Raw genomic sequence first — 20,922 nt, 5'->3', positions numbered from 1 at the left:
GGACATGCCCTGGAGTCCTCCCACAGTCCCTCCCTGGGTGGCCAACCTCCTGCATCTCTCCTTGGCCCCGATCGTGCACCGGTGGGGTCCCTCAGCCTGGCCTATGCCCTCTCGTAATCCGGGACCCCTCGGGGGATGTTGAAGAGCCAGTTTTGGCCCCATCCCACAGGCCAGGCCGAGGGAGCCCACTGGTGCACGAATTCGTGCACTGGGCCTCTAGCTATTAGATAATTAACCAAGAGGCAGCGTAATAGACAGGTTAAAAGGGTGGCTGTTGCAGCCAGACTGCCGGAGTTCAATTTCTGGCTCCACCACTTACTATGTAACCTTGGACAAGCTCCCTTTCCTCTACCGAGAAAAGCAGAATCATAGTTGTATGTAACTCAGGTTGTTGTTATGAGGACTAAATGAGTTAGTGAATGTCTGTTACCCACATACACAAATGCCAAGGGAAAGGCAGGGGAAATACAGAAAATGCAGGTAAACATCAGAACTAGGAAGATGCACAGCGGAAGGTGACCTGGATCAGAGGAGGCGGCAGAAGTAACTCAGAAAGGGTAATTTAACGTTAGCTTCTGTGAATAGCAGCCTTGTCTGGGGCAGGACTGGGAACAGACCCATTCTCCCTTGTGCTGGCCAGAACCGTACTCTGGCACTTGCGCAAGTAGATGAGGAGAATGAGGGCGCCTCGCAGGATGGCAGGTGAAGGACAGACAGCTGACAGAAGGGAGTTGTTCAGCCTTGAAGCAGAAGACCAGAGGAAAGGCATGAGAGCCAAAATGTGTGTGTGTGTGGCCTCGGAGGGAAAGCAGGAAGAGGACCAGAGAAGGATGGGAGCTGCGCATGTCTCACATGGAGTAGAGAGCCAGTGAGTTCTCGGCTAATGGAACTGCTTCAGTACAGCATGGGTCCCCAGCAGGCTGGGAAGGTAGCAAAGCATTTCGAGCATTTGATACCGTTTGGAAGAGATGTTCTTTAGCTCCCTTCATAGTAGGTTTGTGTCTTCCAGAACATTCAATGCCTTAATAGTGAGTGGCAGGCAGAGGCCACCTGTGACCATGCCAAGTTGTCTTACTTAATTGTTCATTTCATCTGCAATTCTTCGGCGTGGTCCTTGAGGGGTGCCTTTCCAGGGACCAGGGTTTATCTGGATTTATCCATTAGAAAATGTCTTACTTTGCCTGAAAATGTCTGGCAAAAGGCACCATGAGCAAAGTAAAGGACAAGTCCCATTCTGGTGGAAGTTATTTGCAGCTCACATAAACAGCAAAAGATTTGTTTGCAGAATATAGAGAGAGCTACTTCAACAATTTGAAAGAAAGAAAAAAAGAAAAGAATAAAAGATGAGCAACTCGTTGAGGGAAGATGGGGAGAGGTATAGATATGAACAGGTACATTTACCCAAGGAGAAATCGACATGGACCAATAAAACATGAGATGATGCTCCATTCCCCTTGTAAACCTGAGAAAAACCAAGTATCGCTGAGGATGTGGGAAAACCCTGCATGAATGTCCTCAGGGCGACTCAAGCGTGTACACCTGGGGGAAAGGAGGCGCTTTGTGTATGGCCAATGGTCCCCAAGCAGTTTCCCTGAATCTCCTTTTATAGCACATTCGTCCAATGTCCCTTCCTCAGCACACAGTAGGCACATTGCTAGAGAAACTATGTCTAAAATGAGTAGACGGATTCTGGGAGCTTTGTGATATTTAGGTTTGGTGTTCAGGTCTCTTTGCTTTCTCTCTGAGCCCTGGCTTCGCTTTGTGTCATCAGATGTTGCATCTGGAAGTGGGGACAAGACACGTTCCCTGCGGACCTGGCTTAATAGCATGAACTCAGGCCGGAATGGCCATCACTGCTGGCAATGCTGGCACGGGCGCTGTCCTCTCATGGGGCGCACCTCTGCGGTTCCCCTTCCCTGGACTCAGCAGTACCTCTTCTTCTTCCCCAATTCGCTTTGGTCTCTGTTTCCCTACTTTCTCTTTTAATTGCCTTTCTCAGGATTTAAGGCCCTCTTCTGTATGTCCCTGGATCGGTCAGAAGCAGAGGTGCTTCGTATTTGTAGAGAAGGAACTTTGCACTCAAAAGAAAAACCCTGTTTCCTCTATATTAAAAGCAGCTCCCAGCTGGCTGCAAGGAACTGATGAGACTTGCATGCCTGCCCGTCTTCAGTTCCCCTTTGTGGCCAGTGAGACTTGAAAACACTGGAACATATAGGGTCAGCTCTTGCGGGGGCCGATTACAGAGTTCCAAATAGATGCGGCCAGTAGACAGAGAAGTCAGCCAACTAAGTACATGTGGGTCTCATGCTCTGATGGTTTGCATTTGGGATCCCCAAAATAATGAGAGTGTGAGAAATGAGCACCACCTAGTATGGTGGGAGAGAAGCTACAAGGGGCAAGCGAGACTGATAATCTTTCTATATTAGTCCCTCCAACCCCTGTCTGTGGGGGCTAATGTTCCAAGATGCCAGCGGATGCATGAAACCAAGAATAGAACCCTCTACATTCTATTTTTTTCCTATACATACATACCTATGATAAAGTTTAATTTCTAAATTAGGCACAATGAGATATGAACAATAAAATAGAATAATTATAACAATACTAGAGGCCTGGTGCAAGAAAATTCGTGCATGGCGGGGGTGGGGTGGGGGTCCCTCAGCTCAGCCGCCCCCTCTCACAGTCCAGGAGCCATCAGGGGATGTCCTACTGACGGCTTAGGCTCTAGGCCCTCACAGCCGCTGTGGCTTTGTCCGGAGGGACATCCGGAAGACGTCCACTCTAATTAGCATATTACCCTTTTATTAGTATAGATACTGTATCACAGTCATGTAAATATGGTCTCTCTCTCTCTGATAACCCATCTGATAACCAAGATGGCTACTCAGTGACTAACAGGCAGGGAGTGTGGACAGTATGCGGACAGTGGACAAAGAGATGGTTCTTAGCCTGAGGCATGATGAGAGATTTCATCACCCTACTCAGAAAAGCACGCAAATTAAGGGATAGGCTATTTACAGAGGATAAAAAGTACAAAGGAAACAGTATGGCTCATGATACTTTCAACAGACCTTTTAATATAAGAAATAACCAAAACAATCTGACAACTCCAAGACCAAAGTGGGACAGGGTGGACGTCCCTTTGCAAAGTAAATGTAACTTTTGTTTTTGGACTATTACCCAAGAAACGATGGACTCTGAGGTATACAGCTATATAAATCCCCAAGGAAATAGCCAATGCAATGCACTTTGAGGGAAAAACATAAAAAGCCAGTCAGAACATTACAATTGCAAACACATTACAAGATAGAGGGTAGATTAAAAATGGTAGATCAACTCTAGCCGGTTTGGATAGAGCATTGGCCTGTGGACTCAAGGGTTCCAGGTTCGATTCCAGTCAAGGGCACATGCCCAGGCTGCAGGCTCGATCCCTAGTAGGGGATGTGCAGGAGGCAGCTGATCCCTGATTCTCTGTCATCACTGATGCTTCTATCTCCCTCTCCCTTCCTTTCTGAAATCAATAAAAATATATTTAAAAAAGAAAAATGGTAGATCAACATTCTCTGCTCTCCTCTCATCCAGAGGTGAAGTCTTTGCCTACCTCCTGAAGCTGGGCAGATGTTGTCACTAGCTTTGATCAGTAAAATGTGCTGGATGTTCTATGACATTGGAGCAAGACCGTAAGAGGCTTTACAGCTTCCAATGTTCCCTCTTGGAACGATCCCATTGTGTTATATATAAACCCAGGGTGAAAGATCACATGGAGATGCTCGGCCTGCACAGGCATCCCAGCTGAGGCAGCTGAGGCTCCAGACATCTGTGTGAGGCCATCTTGGACCACTCACCTCAGCTGAGCTGTCAGATGACTAAGAAGCTGTGTGAATGATCCCAGGTGAGACTGACAGAAGAACCGCCCAGCTGATCCCAGAACAAATTGCAGAATTGACAATGAACAGATGGTTGTTGGCGTAAGCCACCAAGTCTGGGGGATGGTTTGGTACACAATAGGTAAATTATGCATATCCTATCTAATAAAAGAGTAATATGCAAATTGACCATCAATCCAACACACAAGATGGCTGCCCCCATGTGGTCACAAGATGGCCGCCACAAGATGGCCAGCAGGGGAGGGCAGTTAGGGGTGACCAGGCCGGCAGAGGAGGGCAGTTATGGGCAAACAGGCTGGCAGGGGAGCAGTTAGGCATCAATCAGGCTGGCAGGGGAGTGGTTAGGGGGTGATCAGGCTGGCAGGCAGAAGCGGTTAGGGGCAATCAGGAAGGCAGGCAGGCGAGCAGTTGGGAGCCATTGGGAGCCAGCAGTCCTGGATTGTGAGAGGGATGTCCGACTGCTCGTTACCAGGATCGGGCCTACATGGGCAGTTGGACATCCCTCGAGGGGTCCCAGATTGGAGAGGGTGCAGGCTGGGCTGAGGGACACCCCCCCCGTGCACAAATTTTGTGCACCGGGCCTCTAGTTTATATATATAAAAGGCTAAGTGACTGTCTGATAGGTATGACGTGCACTGAACACCAGGGGGCAGACGCTCAATGCAAGAACTGCTGAGCTGTGGTGACTTGGCAGCGGCGGTTCTTGGGTGACGGACCCCGAAACCAGAGAGGAGGGAGTCCGATTCCTCGTGGGGCTGCGCGATTCCACCTCCGGCCGTGGGTCATGTTGTTGCTGGGGCACTGTTGACCTGAATCTGGTTTACTGCACACTTGCGTTTGCGTTCTACACCCTGTACGACACAACTTTGCAGAGTGCCTTCTAGCACTCTGGGACGCCTCGGGGGATGTTGGAGAGCCGGTTTTGGCCCGATCCCCGCAGGCCAGGCCGAGGGAAACCACCTGCTGGAGGGACCCCGCTAACTCCGCAGACGCCCTTTCAGCCATGGCCCACTGCCCCAGCTGCAACTGCGGGAGGTTGGCTCCAGGGCGTGTCTGGCCCATCTCGCCCAGTCCCACCCTGCCGGCCACCTTCTAATTAATTTCCTTTCAGTGTGCCCGAATCCGTGCACCGGGCCACCAGTAAAATAGAAATGAAAAGCATGTATGCCATTGATTTCTAAAATGGTGACAACAAATACAATAATTTTATTAACAAAAAAGACAATGCTCCATCCCCAGTAGGGGGCGTGCAGGAGGCAGCCAATTGATGATTCTCATCATTGATGTTTCTCTTTCTCTCGTTCCCCCTTCCCTCTATGCTGAAATCAATCAAAATATATATAAAAAGCTAAAGGGAAACTAAAAACACGATAAAAGCTTCTGCCAACTCCAATGTCAGACTTTCTTTTCACCACTAGGATAATTACAGTTGTGAAGATTTTACAAAGCTGACTCTTATGCTAATCACTAGTACAAAGCCCCCCCAAAATCCCCAAAGTACATGTCCTATGAAAGGTGGCCCTTTAAGGACGCAAATCCATTGTCCGTACAATTCCTTTTATTCTCTGACACTTAAAGTGTTTTTCAGCTACTAACTTAAAGAAGCTTATCATTTTGTTAGAGCTCCAAAAACTACACTTTCAAATTGTTTCACATTTCTGGTGAGAAAATAGCACAACGCAGGCACCTTCGTGCTTCAGCCTTTCGGAGCAAGAGGTGTGAGGAGGGCTGGTCACACACTGCCCTCTGCTGGACACAGCACCTCCGAAGAAATGAGTCTCTTACACACTTTCTCTGGGTTAACATGGAACTTGTTTCTTCTTTCCAATGTTCTCCACCAGGTATTTCCTGGATGCAATCAATACCTGGTTTGCAGACTCACTGAAGCAATACATTTTAGGCTGGTTTTGGATGGCGAAAAGGGAAGGAGACAGCATGGCAATATTAGAAATTCTGCCAAGGACAGTGCAATTGGAGAAATATCTAAAACACTAAACAGGGGTCCTCAAACGACGGCCCGCGGGCCACATGTGGCCCGCCGAGGACATGGATCCGGCCCGCCGGGGGCCGCTGCCTGTCCTGCTTAGCAGCCGACGCGTCCCGGGCCCGCAGTGCGCATAGGAATTTGTTCATAGTTTTTTTTTTTTAAACTGTAGTCCGGCCCTCCAATGGTCTGAGGGACAGGGAACTGGCCCCCTGTTTAAAATGTTTGAGGACCCCTGCCGGGACTTGCTTAGACGGATGCCTGAAAATGACCACTTCAAGTCTCATATAGCTCCAGCCATCAAAAGATTACCAAGATGCGCCCTGGCCGCTTTGGCTCAGTGGATAGAGCGTCAGCCTGTGGACTGAAGGGTCCTGGGTTCGACTCCGGTCAAGGGCACATGCCCGGGTGTGGGCTCGATCCCCAGTAGGGGGCGTGCAGGAGGCAGCCCATCAATGATTCCCTGTCCTCATGGATGTTTCTCTCTCTCCCTCTCCCTTCCTCTCTGAAATCAATAAAAATATATTTTTAAAAAGAAGAGAAAATAAATACAGACAGTAGTAGGTACAGCAGGTAAGACCTAACCCAGCACACTCTTCCTCATCTTCCTTTGCCATCTCTCTCGCCCCTCCCCTTGAATAAGGACAGGAAGTGACGTGGCGCAGGGGACTTAGCCTCAGGACCATTTTATTTAGAAACGCAAAGGAAGTGATTGCTAATAACACGGCCAGGTGTCTATGACACGGGAGTCTAAACCTCTGCAGCTCGAGTGGTTGCTTCCCAGCGCGCAGGTGGATATGGCTTGTATCTGTGCCGATATGATCTCCTAAGTCATTTTTAGAATTCTATCATCAAATGCTTTATTTTCTGAAAACTTTATATACTCTTGGCTTTCCAAAGAACTTTAAAAAAAGAAAAGAAAAGAAAGGAAAAGAAAGAAAGAAAGAAAGAAAGAAAGGTAGGCTCTGAAGCATAATATGAACTGAGCTTGACTGATGCGAAGATGGTGAAATTCAACATCTGCCCGTCCTCGAAATTTCCCCTCGGCTCATCCAAGGTCAAAGCTTCTTCTCTTCCCCACGCCTGCTGCTTTCCCGGCTGCTTTCCCACGGCCCCCTCGGAGGCCATTCTGATCCTCAGGCCTGCCACCCATAGGCTGTGTGTTCCTGCGGTGGGTGTTTCTAGAAGACCCGCCCCACCCAGTGCATTCAGGCCCGCAGGACAAGACAAAAGTCACAGGTGGAGCCCAAGCACTGATTAGGCCTTTCTTACAAAGCGAATCATTTTTCGCTCTAGCCGGTGTGGCTCAGTGGATAGGGCGTCAGCCTGCGGACTGAAGGGTCCTGGGTTCGATTCCGGTCAAGGGCACAGGCCCGGGTTGCTCCCCAGAGTGGGGCGTGCAGGAGGCAGCCGATCCATGATTCTCTCTCCTCATGGATGTTTCTCTCTCTCCCTCCCTCTCCCTTCTCTCTGACATCCATGTACATATTTCAGAAAAGCGAATCCTTTTTCTGTACTATCACACCTTTCCAGTCGTCTGGGAAATGAGCCCAGGGGTGCTGAGAAACCAGCTCTCAGGAGCAAGTAGAGGTTCTTCACACCCCGGCTGAGGGCAGGATGGGGGTGACTCCAGCTGCGTAGCCGGGGGCGAGGCCCCAGAGCAGCGCCCCTGGAGGCAGGGCTGTGGCCAGACCCCACATCCTGCAGTGGGCGGGGCGCTGGGCAGCCGGAGACCGCAGCTTCGAGCAGCACAGCTGGGCTTCCTCCTGGGGGTACCACTGGCCTGGGGCGGGGAGTGGGGGGGCGCTGGCTGGCCACAGGCAAGCTTCCAGGCGCCCCGCTTCGGAGGAATAACGGTCTTTGGCAAGTGATGCTCCAACGTGGATGCAGGAGGCGTGGCTCCTCCCCTGCGCACGCCGCCCAGGCCCCGAGTTCCGGGTACCGAAGAGGCCAAGCGCATCAGTGCAGATGCGGGGTGTTGTCTTGTGTCTGCTGGGTTCAAGCCTCCCCCCGCCCCCCCTCATCTGAGGATATTTTCCATTGATTTCTTTTTTAGGGAGAGTGGAAGCGAGAGGGAGAGACAGAGAGAAACATTGATGTCAGAGAGACACATCGATGGGTTGTCTCCTGCACGCACCCCGACCAGGGCCCACGCCAGGGAGGAGCCTGCCACTGAGGTCCGTGCCCTTGACCGGAATCGAACCTGGGACCCTTCCGTGCACAGGCTGACGCTCTATCCACGGAGCCAAACTGGCCAGGGCTACTTTATTTTTTAAAAATATATTTTTCTTGATGTCAGAGAGGAAGGGAGAGGGAGGGAGAGAGAGAGAGAGAGAAACATCCACGATGAGAGAGAATCATGGATCGGCTGCCTCCTGCACGCCCCCCACTGGGGACTGAATTGGATTTCCGTTTCCATTCTCAGACTCTCACGGGTTTAACTTCCCAAGAAAAGGTAGTGTGATGCGGGTCTGGCTCCCAGCTGCACACTTAGCTTTCATTTAGTTACTGGTTCAGACTGGTTGAACAATTCTATACAGAAAACTGGTCTCACAATTCTTTAGATCATCCTATAACTAGTCATTGTATCCGAGGCACACCAGATGTTCAGATTCGAGCACTTCCCAGGATCCCCCAAATCCATTGTGAAATGCTCAGAACCAACTCTGATTCTGAATGGAGGCAGCACAGGGCATTTCAAAGTACAATGAGCTAGTTCTTAGCAAGCGAGTTGGGACCCAAACCCCTGGGTACATGCTTACAGTGTGCTATGCTGGGCCTCACTTCTTTAAAAAAAACATTTAATCATGAGAGAGAGAGAGAGAGAGAGAGAGAGAGAGAGAGAGAGAGAGAGAGACATCGATGAGAGAGAATCATGGATTCGCTGCCTCCTGCACGCCCCACATTGGGGATCGAGCCCGAAACCCAGGCATGTCCCCTGACTGGGAATCGAACCCTGACCTCCTGGTTCATGGGTCAATGCTCAACCACTGAGCCACACAGGCCGGGATGGGCCTCCCTTGTTTACCCTTGTCTGTAAAATCATCTGTGGGTGGCTTATTGCAATTCCTCCCTATCAAGAATAAAGGGAAACGAAATTCAGTTTTCTTACCTAAGAGCTTCTGTAGAGAAGAAGACTGATTTTACAGACAAGTTTGTTGGGTCAATACGGAACGGTTGCCTCTACCGCTGTGTTGTGTAAAACTAGCCACGGGGAATCACACCTTTGCACTTCAAGCAGGCATGCTAATAAAGCTAGCTGGGTGCACTGGGTCATAACATCATCACAGGGAAGTACAGAATATATACACATGGTCACCAACTTCCTCTCACTGCAGAAACAGAAATCAGTTGTCATTTGGGTGCGGAAGGTGTGCTACATTCACTACAACCACCGCGTCGCTATAATACTGTTTGTTTCCTTTTTTCACCACTGGCGTCGGCGTCATACGAGAGCCTCTTCGCACTGACATACACGGCAGGGTACTGAAGGCGTGATGAGCAGAGGATTGGAGTCTGAAGTTTAGCGTCACTGCCCCGAACAACGGAGCCTCGGTTTGCATTAGCTGCTTGTTCAGGTAAGAAAGGTGGTCAGCAGAGTCACTGTGTAGATAATCATTAGTAAGTGAACTCAGACTTGTAGAACCTCTTTCATTCGTCACATCGGCAGAGACACAATGTGTGGACGACTCAAGACAGTCATCACACCGAGGGAATGCAGGCTTGGGGAGATATGTTTTGGAGAACAATTCTGTGTGTGTGTGTGTGTGTGTGTGTGTGTGTGTATACATACACTGAGTGGCCAGATTATTATGATCTCTGAACACGTAATAATCTGACCACTCAATCTCTCTCTCTCTCTCTCTCTCTCTCTCTCTCTATATATATATATATATATATCAGAGGCCCGGTGCATGAATTTGTGCATGGGTGGGGTCCGGCCAGCCTGGCCAGTGGGAGGGGACATGGGCAGTTGGCCAGCCTGCCTGCTGGTTGAACTCCTGATTGAGGGGACAATTTGCACATTAGCCTTTTATTCTATAGGATAGAGTCCAGGTGTCCTCAAACTATGGCCTGCGGGCCACATGCGGCCTGCCAAGGACATTGATCCGGCCCACCGGGTGCCGCTGCCTGTCCTGCTTAGCAGCCGACTCGTCCCGGGCCCACAGTGCACATAGGAATTTGTTCATAGTTCTTGTTTTTTTAAACTATAGTCCGGCCCTCCCACGGTCTGAGGGACCGGGAACTGGCCCCCTGTTTAAAAAGTGTGAGGACCCCTGGGATAGACACTGAGTGGCCAGATTATTATGCATTCAGAGATCATCATCATCTGGCCACTCAGTGTATATATATATCATGTGATTTTTCTTTGATTTCTTAAGCCTAAGAGTATTTCCCAAGTTTTAGAAACGAATTATCCAGTAGTTTTAGAATCAAAGTTTATTTTGAAAGGAGATGTACATAGTAGACACAAGTACCACCCTCTCGTAGTGCCAGGCTCTGTGGAAGTCTCTCGTACCTCCTCTCCGCTCTGAAGCATTTGCTGGTGTGAAAGAGAGCAGCAAGATGATGGCAAGGAGTAAGAGAGCAGGTGCTGCATGAGATGGTCTACTTAAAACAAGGAACATTATCTATTAATACAGAAACATGCGTACGTTGACAGATTTTAGTATAGACCAGGGGTGGGCAAACTTTTTGACTCGAGGGCCACCATGGGTTCTTAAACTGGACCGGAGGGCCGGAACAAAAGCATGGATGGAGTGTTTGTGTGAACTAATATAAATTCAGAGTAAACATCATTACCTAAAAGGGTACGGTCTTTTTTTAAAATTTCAATAGTTTTATTCATTTCAAACATTTTAACAAGAAGAATGTAAACACTAATTATTATAATTTGAAACTTCAAAAAATGGAGGAATCATAGCACAATAACATACCTTATATTGAAGATGGCAAAGGCAAAATAAAATTGCCTCACAAAGGAAAGGTACAAAAGCCTTTCAAATTAAACTTAAATATAATAAAATAATTTAACACTAAAACAAATAGAAAAGAACAAAATGTGTAAACAGTCAATTAAACATTTTCTTTAGTGCAACTTCCAAATGATGCCCGGGACGTAGATGTAGATGGCAATGTAGACTGGGTTGCAAGGTTTTTGGTCTTTAAATATCAACTTCAGTGGGAACAGTGTTGTGGGTCTCCTTTTTAGCTAATGCTCTGATACTGTGCTCTCCAGGGGCGTGTCTCCCTACATCACCCCGATAACGTGTCTGCGCATTCCCAGGGTGATGTTGGGGGACGCGTCCGCGGGCATTACAAGGAGCCTCTGGAAGACTGAGAGGTTGTTCCTTCTACTGAATGGGGGATGTAAATCTGCCCACTCAGAAGAAGGAGCTGCGGCCGTGTTTCCCGACGTTGCCATGTTAACACTGCTGCTGGTGAAGGAGTGGAGGGGAGAGCAAGAGAACCCTCCGCTCTTTCGGCTCCGCGGGCCGGATAGAACAGCCGAACGGGCCGGATCCGGCCCGCGGGCCGTAGTTTGCCCACGGCTGGGATAGAATGTATTATCTACACAAGGCAGGGGGCTAGCGTGTTTCTTTAATACCGTCATAAAAAAGATCCATTTCTATGGAAAATAAAAACTACTTTGATCAGATCCATTTTTCTTAAGAAATAAACTGGCTTTGTTCACTTTCTACCTGACTGATTTGCTACAGTTTAGGTTTTAGATATTTACAACCAGATCTGATACACTAACTGTGTAGCACATGGACTATTTCCTAAGTAAAAACGACAAAGAAATAGAATAGAATGACAAAGACACCGGTAGACATTAATGAAGGGTCTCAGTATGTGAACTAGAGACACTGCATAGCCCTCAAGTTTTCCAGTCTTTAGGTGGGTCTTGTTTGGTATAAAAATTATTTCAAAATTGTAATAGGGATTTTTTTCAAATATACTGTTTCTGTAATCCAAGAGGCAAAAATATAACCATGATTCTGAAGATAGAGATCAAACAGCCCCAAGGGGCCGGGGGCATATAAGAATCTCAGAAGGCAATGTATGTGTTTAGCCAAAGAGAGGATAGGATTCTAAAAATAAGATTGAGAATCCGCACTCTAGATTAGGAAGGAATAGAGAATGTGGTACGTAGAAAGTTATGGTGAAAAACGCAAGAAATGTGGCACCTTCTGAGTAAGCTCATGATTCTGATTTGACCAGAATCCAGTAACTTCTATTATTCCCCCTGAAAGAAACGAGGACATGAAAAAAATAAGAATGAGAAGGAGTTTTTGTGTGACTTTTCAACCCTTTCGTGTACCCTTTAAGTAAGGATTTAAAAATAAGATGTAGGAAAGCAAACGCCACACCTGCATTTATGCTGGGATGAAAATAACTTCTGAAAAACCTATTCTCTGAAAAACCAGATACTCAATTACACACACAGACACGTGAGGGCGCTCTCACCAGCAAGCACAGCAACCACAGTTTTGACAGAATTTGAACGTAAACTTCTATTGAAGTGGGACCGTTTCGTGTTAAGTATTTGAACTAAATTACTGGTGTCCTTTGGTAAAGACCCTGGGATTTCGTGTTTATCCTTATTACTACACTTCCCTTCTGTGCAATTCAGGATCTTGCCCGAGCATTTGTTTATGTGGAATTAAGTTTACTTCTGAGATAGGAAGAGAGACTCTTCCAATAGCATTAGATTTTGGAGAAGTGCTTTAATCCAGCCGTGAGAAGACACCATTGTGAAAAGTAGTTAGGTACACTGAATGTGATGATTAAAGATCAGTCTTCTATCTATGAACGTGGCCACCAAATGCTTTTGCAACACGTTCCCTTGCCAGTGTGTATTGCTTGAAAGTGCCTTAAAATAAAAAAAGTACATTTCTAGGAAAAAAAAATCCATTGTCATTTACAAATTGCTTTAGAATCTAATATAAGAACTACAAATCCCTCTAGTATAAAGTGATAAAACTCAGGCATTGAACTATTTTTATCAAATTTTGTTTTGCAGACAAAGGTACTTTGCACATGAACTTTTGCTTTTATTTCACTATGAAGTGCACTGACCACCAGGGGGCAGATACTCAACACAGGAGCTGCCCCCTGGTGGTCAGTGTGCTCCCACAGGGGGAGCGCCGCTCAGCCACAAGCCGGGCTGATAGCTGGCGAGTGCAATGGCCTGCCTTCGTAGCAGCGCTAAGGATGCCTGCAGGGAGTGGGCCTAAGCCGTCAGTGGGACACCCCCCTAGGCCTCCCTGACTGCGAGAGGGCACAGGCCGGGCTGAGGGACCCACCCCCCTCCACCGAGTGCACGAATGTCGTGCACCAGGCCTCTAGTTTTAAATATTTAACATGGCGGGGGAGGAGGCAGGGGGAGGTGGCAGAGGGTGTAGGGCGGATACATGTTTAAAAACCATCTGCAATTCTGTTCTAGCTCCTGTGACAAAAGTCAAGGAAAGCTGATATAAATGAATAACAACTCAGCCTCAACATGTATTCGGCCATCTGTGATCTCTTCCGTGGCTCTCCCAACCCTTTACATCTTCCTTTGTGTCATCGGTCTCTTCGGAAATTCTCTCTCTCAATGGGTATTTTTAACAAAAATAGGTAAGAAAACGTCAACTCACATCTACCTAGCACATCTCGTGACGGCAAACTTACTCGTGTGCAGCACCATGCCTTTCATGGGCATCTATTTCCTGAAAGGCTTTCAATGGCAGTATCGATCAACACAGTGCAGGGTGGTCAATTTTTTGGGGACTCTCTCCATGCATGTAAGTATGTTTGTCAGCCTCTTGATTTTGAGTTGGATCGCCATCAGTCGCTATGCTACCTTGATGAAAAAGGATTCCACGCAAGAGACCACTTCGTGCTACGAGAAAATATTTTATGGCCATTTACTGAAAAAATTCCGCCAGCCCAACTTTGCTAAGAAACTATGCGTGTACATCTGGGGAGTTGTGCTCGGCGTAATTATTCCCGTGATCATATACTACTCAGCGGTGGAGGCCACGGAGGGAGAAGAGACCCTGTGCTACAACCGGAAGATGGAACTAGGAGCCATGATCTCTCAGATCGCGGGCCTCATTGGGACCACATTTATTGGATTTTCGTGTTTAGTTGTCCTAACATCATACTACTCTTTTGTCAGCCATCTGAGAAAGATAAGGACCTGTACATCCATCACGGAGAAACATCTCACGTACAGTTCTGTGAGGAGGCATCTTTTGGTCATCCAGATTCTATTGATAGTTTGCTTCCTCCCATATAGCATTTTTAAGCCCATTTTCTATGTTCTCCACCAAAGAGTGAGCTGTGAGCAACTGAATTATTTGATAGAAATAAAAAACATCCTCACCTGTCTTGCATCAGCCAGAAGCAGCACAGACCCCATTATATTTCTTTTTTTAGATAAGACATTTAAGAAGATACTACATAATCTCTTCACAAAATCTGATTCAACACATATCCAACCCTATGGTTGACTTTTGACTGGGAAAGCCCACCACATAGACAACGCTCACATGACTATAAACTACATGGTCAACAGGCCATAGCCCGGTGGGCAACAGGCACCGAGAAGATGTCTTTGGTTGAAAAAGTGATCGTAAAACTCACTTGACAGTTCAACTTGTACCGAAGGTTGAGAAGACAGAGACTTTCAGAGGCAAAAGTAAGCACATTAAAAGGATCCCACTGCATAGGAAACCAACGGACCACTGTCTATGTGAAGCCAACCGCGGCGGTAAGACAAAGAAGCCAATGGCGTGGACTTCTCTGCTTCCCGGTGGTTCAAATACAAGGCCCATCTGCGACTAGTGTTTTGTTGGGAACTTTGAAAACGAATAAGAGAAAAAGTGAACGCGAAATTTCCTCCCTTAAGTCCTATGTAAATGTGTGAATGATGCAGTGTAAGAATTCAAGGTACGAAACACACGATTTGCTATTACCTGGCTTATGATACTAGGAGAAGCAATATTCATTGATTCCAGTATTTCTTAAGCAGATGCTACTTATAAATATGCTTCAATATTTGGGTTAGCCTTTGTCAAAATAAAAAGCGAATACAACGCCATTATATGCCAATCTGGATCACATTTTGTGTATTTACCTCTGCATTTCATATAAATAATGTTGTTATTGATGACAAATAGAAACTGGCATGTAGATCTGTTCAATTCACTTGGGTGAGATGAGTGAACTAATTCATAGGTGCTATTAGTAAATCAGATGATGTTACTATTACGAGTAGCTACCATTTACTAAGCACTTGCTACGTGTCAGGCATTCTTCTTACATGCTTTATAAGTATTATTTCAATGATCACAAGCCTAAAGCATGTCAACTTACCGATTAAAACCTGACATGCATAGATAAGTAAGTTGCCCAATATTCTAAGCAAATATTTAAAGAGTAAGCATTTCTTAATGGTCACTTCTTCCTTCCAGGTAATAGTCAGAAAGACAAATGCTGGTGACTATATTCTGTATTATATATGTTATAATAATTATTTTTAAAAGTGTGTGTTTTATCTTTCCCTTTGGAGCTATAGCGTGTATCCTATTTCCACTCCCATGGTACTTTCATTCTCTGCTCAGATAAGAACCAAACAAAAACAGTTGAATAAAAATAAAGTTTAATAAATATTCATTGTAACCTGTTACTTAGAGACTTAAAGAGTCATTTATTCTGTCCCCGGCAGTTCCTTCAGTGCTCGAAGAGAAGTTTCAAGTAAGTTCACACAGCACTTCCCCAAGCCTTTACACTGACAGCAGGTTTTTGTCTGTGTAATTTTCCTAAAAATCCAAAACTTGTAAAAAAAAATTTTTTTAAAAGAGTAGTCTCCATTGTTGAGTACAAGAGGCCATGCACAAAAGAGTACACACAGTATCATTTCATTTATATGAAACTAGAGGCCCGGTGCACAAAATTTGTGCATGGGGGGTTGTCCCTCAGCCCAGCCTGCACCCTCTCCAACCTGGGACCCCTCGAGGGATGTCCGACTGCCCGTTTAGGCCCGATCCCGGTAGGATCAGGCCTAAACAGGCAGTCGGACATCCCTCTCACAATCCAGGACTGCTAGCTCCCAACTGCTCACCTGCCTGCCTTCCTGATTGCCCCTAACTGCTCCCCTGCAGGCCTGGTCACCCCTAACTGCCCTCCCCTGCAGGCCTGGTCCCTCCCAACTGTTCAATTAACTTTATTAATTTATTGGTATTAATTTTATTAATGGTCACCATTTTAGATAACTAAATGTTATCTAGTCTATATATAAATATAAAAGGCTAATATGCAAAGTGTCCCCTCAGGAGTTCAACAGAGAGACCAGGAGTTTGATTGTTCACTATGACGTGCACTGACCACCGGGAGTGGGGGGTGATCAGCGGCGGTGGCTAGGTGATGAGAAGCGAGGGAAGGAGGCTGTGGGGAGGTGGTGGCAGTTAGGGGAAAACAGGCTGGCAGGGAAGTGGTTAGGGGGTGATCAGGCTAGCAGACAGAAGCGGTTATGGGCCATCAGGCAGGCAGGCAGGCAGGCAAGCGGTTGGGAGCAAGATGTAAAAATGTGGAAGCAATTCACTCTTCAGATCCCCCACGGGCCAGGTGATCAATACCACTAGAGGTTTCCCTAACACATCTGCATGATTTTAATTTAAAAAGAATAGAAAACAAATGGTAAATGATTTTTTTCCCCTCCTGTTTTACTTCAATGCTTAATTGAGAGAAGAAAATCTTCAGAGAAAAGTCTGAAGAAACACCTGCTGGCTTCAAATACATGCAGCGCGCGTCTATTCTTTCCTGGCAGCAATCTCATTTCTGGCTGATTAATCTGCGGAGACAGAGGCAGGTGCCTCCCTGAGCGCTGGCTGCAAACAGAGCTGCCCAAGCCAGAAACTTCACGGACACGAGAACCACAGAATCACAGAACAGCGCCCAGCTGACCAGAATTCCTGAGGAAGTTTTGCCAGTTACACCAGTAGTTTTATTCTCATACAAGCTTTCAAACCAAAACTCATTAGATTAAGGGGAGCTGGGAAGATTCTCAATAGTTTTCATTTAACATACTGTATTAAATCTCACTGCACTTAGGATTTTAATATATATATCTGCTAAAAAGAATTATTTTGTGTAATTTATTTTATTTTGAGAGAGAGAGAGAAATGTTGGTTTGTTGTTCCACTTATTTATGTATTCATTGGCTGATTCTTTTTATTTTATATTTTTACTAGGGGCCTGGTGCACAGATTTGTGCACTGGTGGGGTCCCTCGGCCTGGCCTGTGGGGATCGGGCCGAAACTGGCTCTCTGACATGCCCCCAGGGGTCCCGGATTGCAAGAGGGTGCAGACCAGGTGGAGGGACCCCACCAGTGCATGATTGGGGCCGGGGAGGGACCGTGAGAGGGCTCCAGGGTGTGTCCAGCCCGACTCGCCCAGTCCCGATCAGCCAGACCCCAGTAGCAAGCTAACCTACCAGTTGGAGCGTCTGCCCCCTGGTGGTCAGTGAGCATCATAGCAACTGGTCAAACAGTCGGACACGTAGCATATTAGGCTTTTATTATATAGGATTGATTTCAGAGAGGAAGAAGAGGGAGAGAGAGATAAACATCAATGATGAGAGAGAATCATTGATTGGCTGCCTCCTGCATGCCCTCTACTGGGGATCGGGCCTGCAACCCAGGTATGTGCCCTTGACCACAATCGAACCTGGGACCCTTCAGTTCACAGGCTGACACTCTATCCACCGAGCCAAACCGGCCAGGGCTATTGGCTGATTCTTGTATGTGCTCTAACTGGGGATTGAACCCACAACCTTGACATATGGGTAGGATGCTCTAACAAACTGAGCTACTGGACCAGGGCCTGAAAATCGTTATTTGAAAAAGTCACTTTACATGGCTACCACTTTAAATAAAACATAAAAGATAGTGCCAACGTAGTTGCCTACATTTAAAAAGGCAGAAAGAGAGTTACGCCATTTCTCTGTAAGTTGCGCTTTCTGACAGAGAGTTCCCATAGTTCTCTGTACCGAGCCTGTTACACTCCCCATGTTTGCCTTCACAGCACAGCAGCTCTCCTGAATGGGCGACTGCAAATCATGCTCCCTTTTTGTGTAACTTGAAGAACGGGCTATTTAAGGTCATGGCAAATATTTTATATGAAATAATCATTTTCTAAATGGACCCTAACTTTAAAGTGTGGGTTTCAGAAAAACGGTGTTTTTAATGTTCCTGTGACCTAGAGGCAAGCAATTTCAGAAACCCCAAATTTTGACTTAGGGCAACACGATTATACCTACAAACAGGCCACGACAACTGTTTATCTCCCCTCGCATCCTTTCCATTGACATATTCTCGTTGAGGCAGACTTTCAAACTATGAGTCAGGAACACAAACCATTAAGGCCAAACATCCAGCCCTCGCCAGTTTGGCTCAGTGGATTGAGCACTGGCCTGCGGACTGAAGGGTCCCGGGTTCAATTCCGGTCAAAGGCACATGCCAGGGTTGCAGTTCGATCCCCAGTAGGGGGTGTGCAGGAGGCAACCAATCAATGATTCTCATCGTTGGTGTTTCTATCTCTCTCTCCCTCTCCCTTCCTCTCTGAAATCAATAACAGTATATTAAAAAAAAAAAAGAGCCCTGGCCAGTTTGGCTTGTGGATAGAGTATTGGCTCATGGATAGAATGTTGGCTTTTTAAAATGTATTTTTATTGATTTCAGAGGGGAAGGGAGAGGGAGACATGCCTGATAAAATTTATATATATAAAAGACTACACAAGCAAAAGGAAGATACCCCACTCAACCTGGAAGTGAGTTTCTGCTCCCCGGGCAGAAGAGGAGGATGCCCGTTGTGTTCTGATTGGGCAGGACTCCCACGGCCTATCCCTGGCCCTGCAGCCTGCAGGGTGGGAGATGTTATGGCAAGTGTGGGAAGAGAAGCTGCAAGGAAATCTTGCTTGGCCAACCACACAGGGAGCACAGAGGGACACTGGCCATATGCCAAGCATTTCCACTGTGCGGCCTAATGCCCTGGCCCTTCCCTGGACTGTCCCCAAATTCCAATTGAAGTGACATCAGAGGGAAGGAAGAGTTCCTACGTGAAAAAGGCTATACACGCGACAGAAAAAGCAGCTTTGGCTGCATTGTCCATGCTTGCTGCCCCTGCCTCAGGAGAAGCACAGCAGTGAAAGGGTTCGCATCTGATAAGCAAAAGAAACAGTCATTCTTTTCTTTTGACATCAAGGAGTTGATTGTTTCTGAAAGGTCGGTGGGAGGAGAGAAGCACAGTAGTTAGAAATATCAAGTAACTAGCCGGAGTGGCTCAGTGGATAGAGCGGCAGCCTGTGGACTGAAGGGTCCCAGGTTCGATTCCGGTCAGGGCACATGCCCGGGTTGTGGGCTTGATCCTCAGTGGTGGGGGGTGTGCAGGAGGCAGCCGATCCATGAGTCTCTCTCATCATTGATGTTTCTCTCTTCTCTCTCTCTCTCTCCTTCTCTCTGAGATCAATACAAATATATTAGAAAAATACAAGGTAAGTTGAAGATGGTTTGATGATTTGTGAGCCTTTTCGAAGTGCAATGATTGAAACCCCACACTCAAGCTCAGCACACTCAGATTATGCTCAGCAGCCGCTGTGCTTTTCTCTGTAACTCGGGGCTTTTGGGAGCTGTGGTCAGGGATGGGAAACAAATGTCAGCAACTGAGAACAATAGAGGAAGAACGGCTGGAAGAATCCACAACGCCATGGCAACCAGCGCTGGGTGAATGCCTGCTCGCAATCAAGTCTGGCCTGCAGCAGGTGAAAGGAGAACTGAGACCAGAAGGGGACCAAAGAGCAGCCAGGCGCGGCCACGGGGGAGCGAGGGAAGTGAGCGAGGAAAGCCATTTAAGGGAAGTGCTCAGAGTAGGGCTGGGGCGGGGGTGGGCTTCTGCTCTGTCTCTGTGACTGGGGTTTCTGCCCAATTCTGAGAACTCACAACTGAGCCCCCACGCCTCCTGGACACAGGCCCCACTCAGAATAGAAAGCGCCTGTGTGCAGTACTCTGCATTTGGAGAAGCAGCTGACCTTCAACTTCAGTTACTAGAACTGGGCATCAGTCGGTCAGAGCCACAGGAGGCGAGGACTGCTTGCGGCCCCATGCCCAGCAGGTGCCCTGGGAGGCTGTTCACAGGAGCCCAGAGGGACCAGAGACCCCAACCTCAGCTGCACTTTCCTTGCCAACTGGACCATTTCTTCCTGGACATTGAACTGAAAATGTTTGTTAGTCCTCACCTGAGGATATTTTCCCATTGATTTTCAGGGAGAGTAGAAGAGACAGAGAGAAACATTGATGTGAGAGAGACACACAGATTGGCTGCCTCCTGCATGAGCCCTTACCAGGGCCCAGGCTGGGAAGGAGCCCTCAACCCGGGCATGTGCCCTTGACTGGAATCGAACCCAGGACCCTTCGGTCCGTAGGCTGATGCTCTATCCACTTAGCCATCCAAACCAGCTAGGGCTCTTTCTAATGTACTTTTAATTTAGGGGTGAGAGGAAGAAAAGAGAGAAACACTGAAACAAAGTTTTCACATCCTTTCACAGGAAAAAGAGGAATACAAGAGAAGGTGACAGAAAAAAGGACTCTGTACGCATCTATAATAATAAAAGCATAATATGCTAATTAGACCAGACGACCTTCTAGACCAGCCATGGGCAAACTACGGCCCGCGGGCCGGATCCGGCTGTTCTATCCAGTTCTCTTGCTCTCCCCTCTGCTCCTTTACTTTGAATTTATATTAGTTCACACAAACACTCCATCCATGCTTTTGTTCCGGCCCTCCGGTCCAGTTTAAGAACCCATTGTGGCCCTCGAGTCAAAAAGTTTGCCCACCCCTGTTCTAGACGAAGCTGGGGCTGCGAGAAAAACCCAGGTCCCAGGTGCCAGAGGGAAGCCGGTGCCGGCAGCCGGGGGAAGGAAGGCCTACTCTTGCACGAATTTCGTGCATCGGGCCTCTAGTGTGTTAATAAATGCCTGTGGGAGGCCAAGCATGGGCAAGATA

The 20,922-nt window shown here is 47.3% G+C and overlaps 2 protein-coding genes across 15 annotated transcripts in view; one reads left to right on the top strand and one right to left on the bottom strand.

Annotated features, from left to right (window-relative positions):
* CASK (calcium/calmodulin dependent serine protein kinase) overlaps positions 1–20,922 on the bottom strand; it is a 311,008-nt gene that overhangs the window by 129,617 nt on the left and 160,469 nt on the right. The window lies entirely within an intron of this gene.
* GPR82 (G protein-coupled receptor 82) lies at positions 13,356–14,372 on the top strand (the record flags this gene model as incomplete). Its single annotated transcript, XM_080652612.1, has 1 exon — positions 13,356–14,372. The coding sequence occupies one exon, from the start codon at positions 13,356–13,358 to the stop codon at positions 14,370–14,372; it is 1,017 nt and encodes a 338-aa protein (XP_080508738.1).

The sequence above is a fragment of the Plecotus auritus genome (genome assembly GCF_963455305.1).
Source record: "Plecotus auritus genome assembly, chromosome: X".
Taxonomy (NCBI): domain Eukaryota; kingdom Metazoa; phylum Chordata; class Mammalia; order Chiroptera; family Vespertilionidae; genus Plecotus; species Plecotus auritus.
This window is presented reverse-complemented; position numbering and strand designations above follow the sequence as displayed.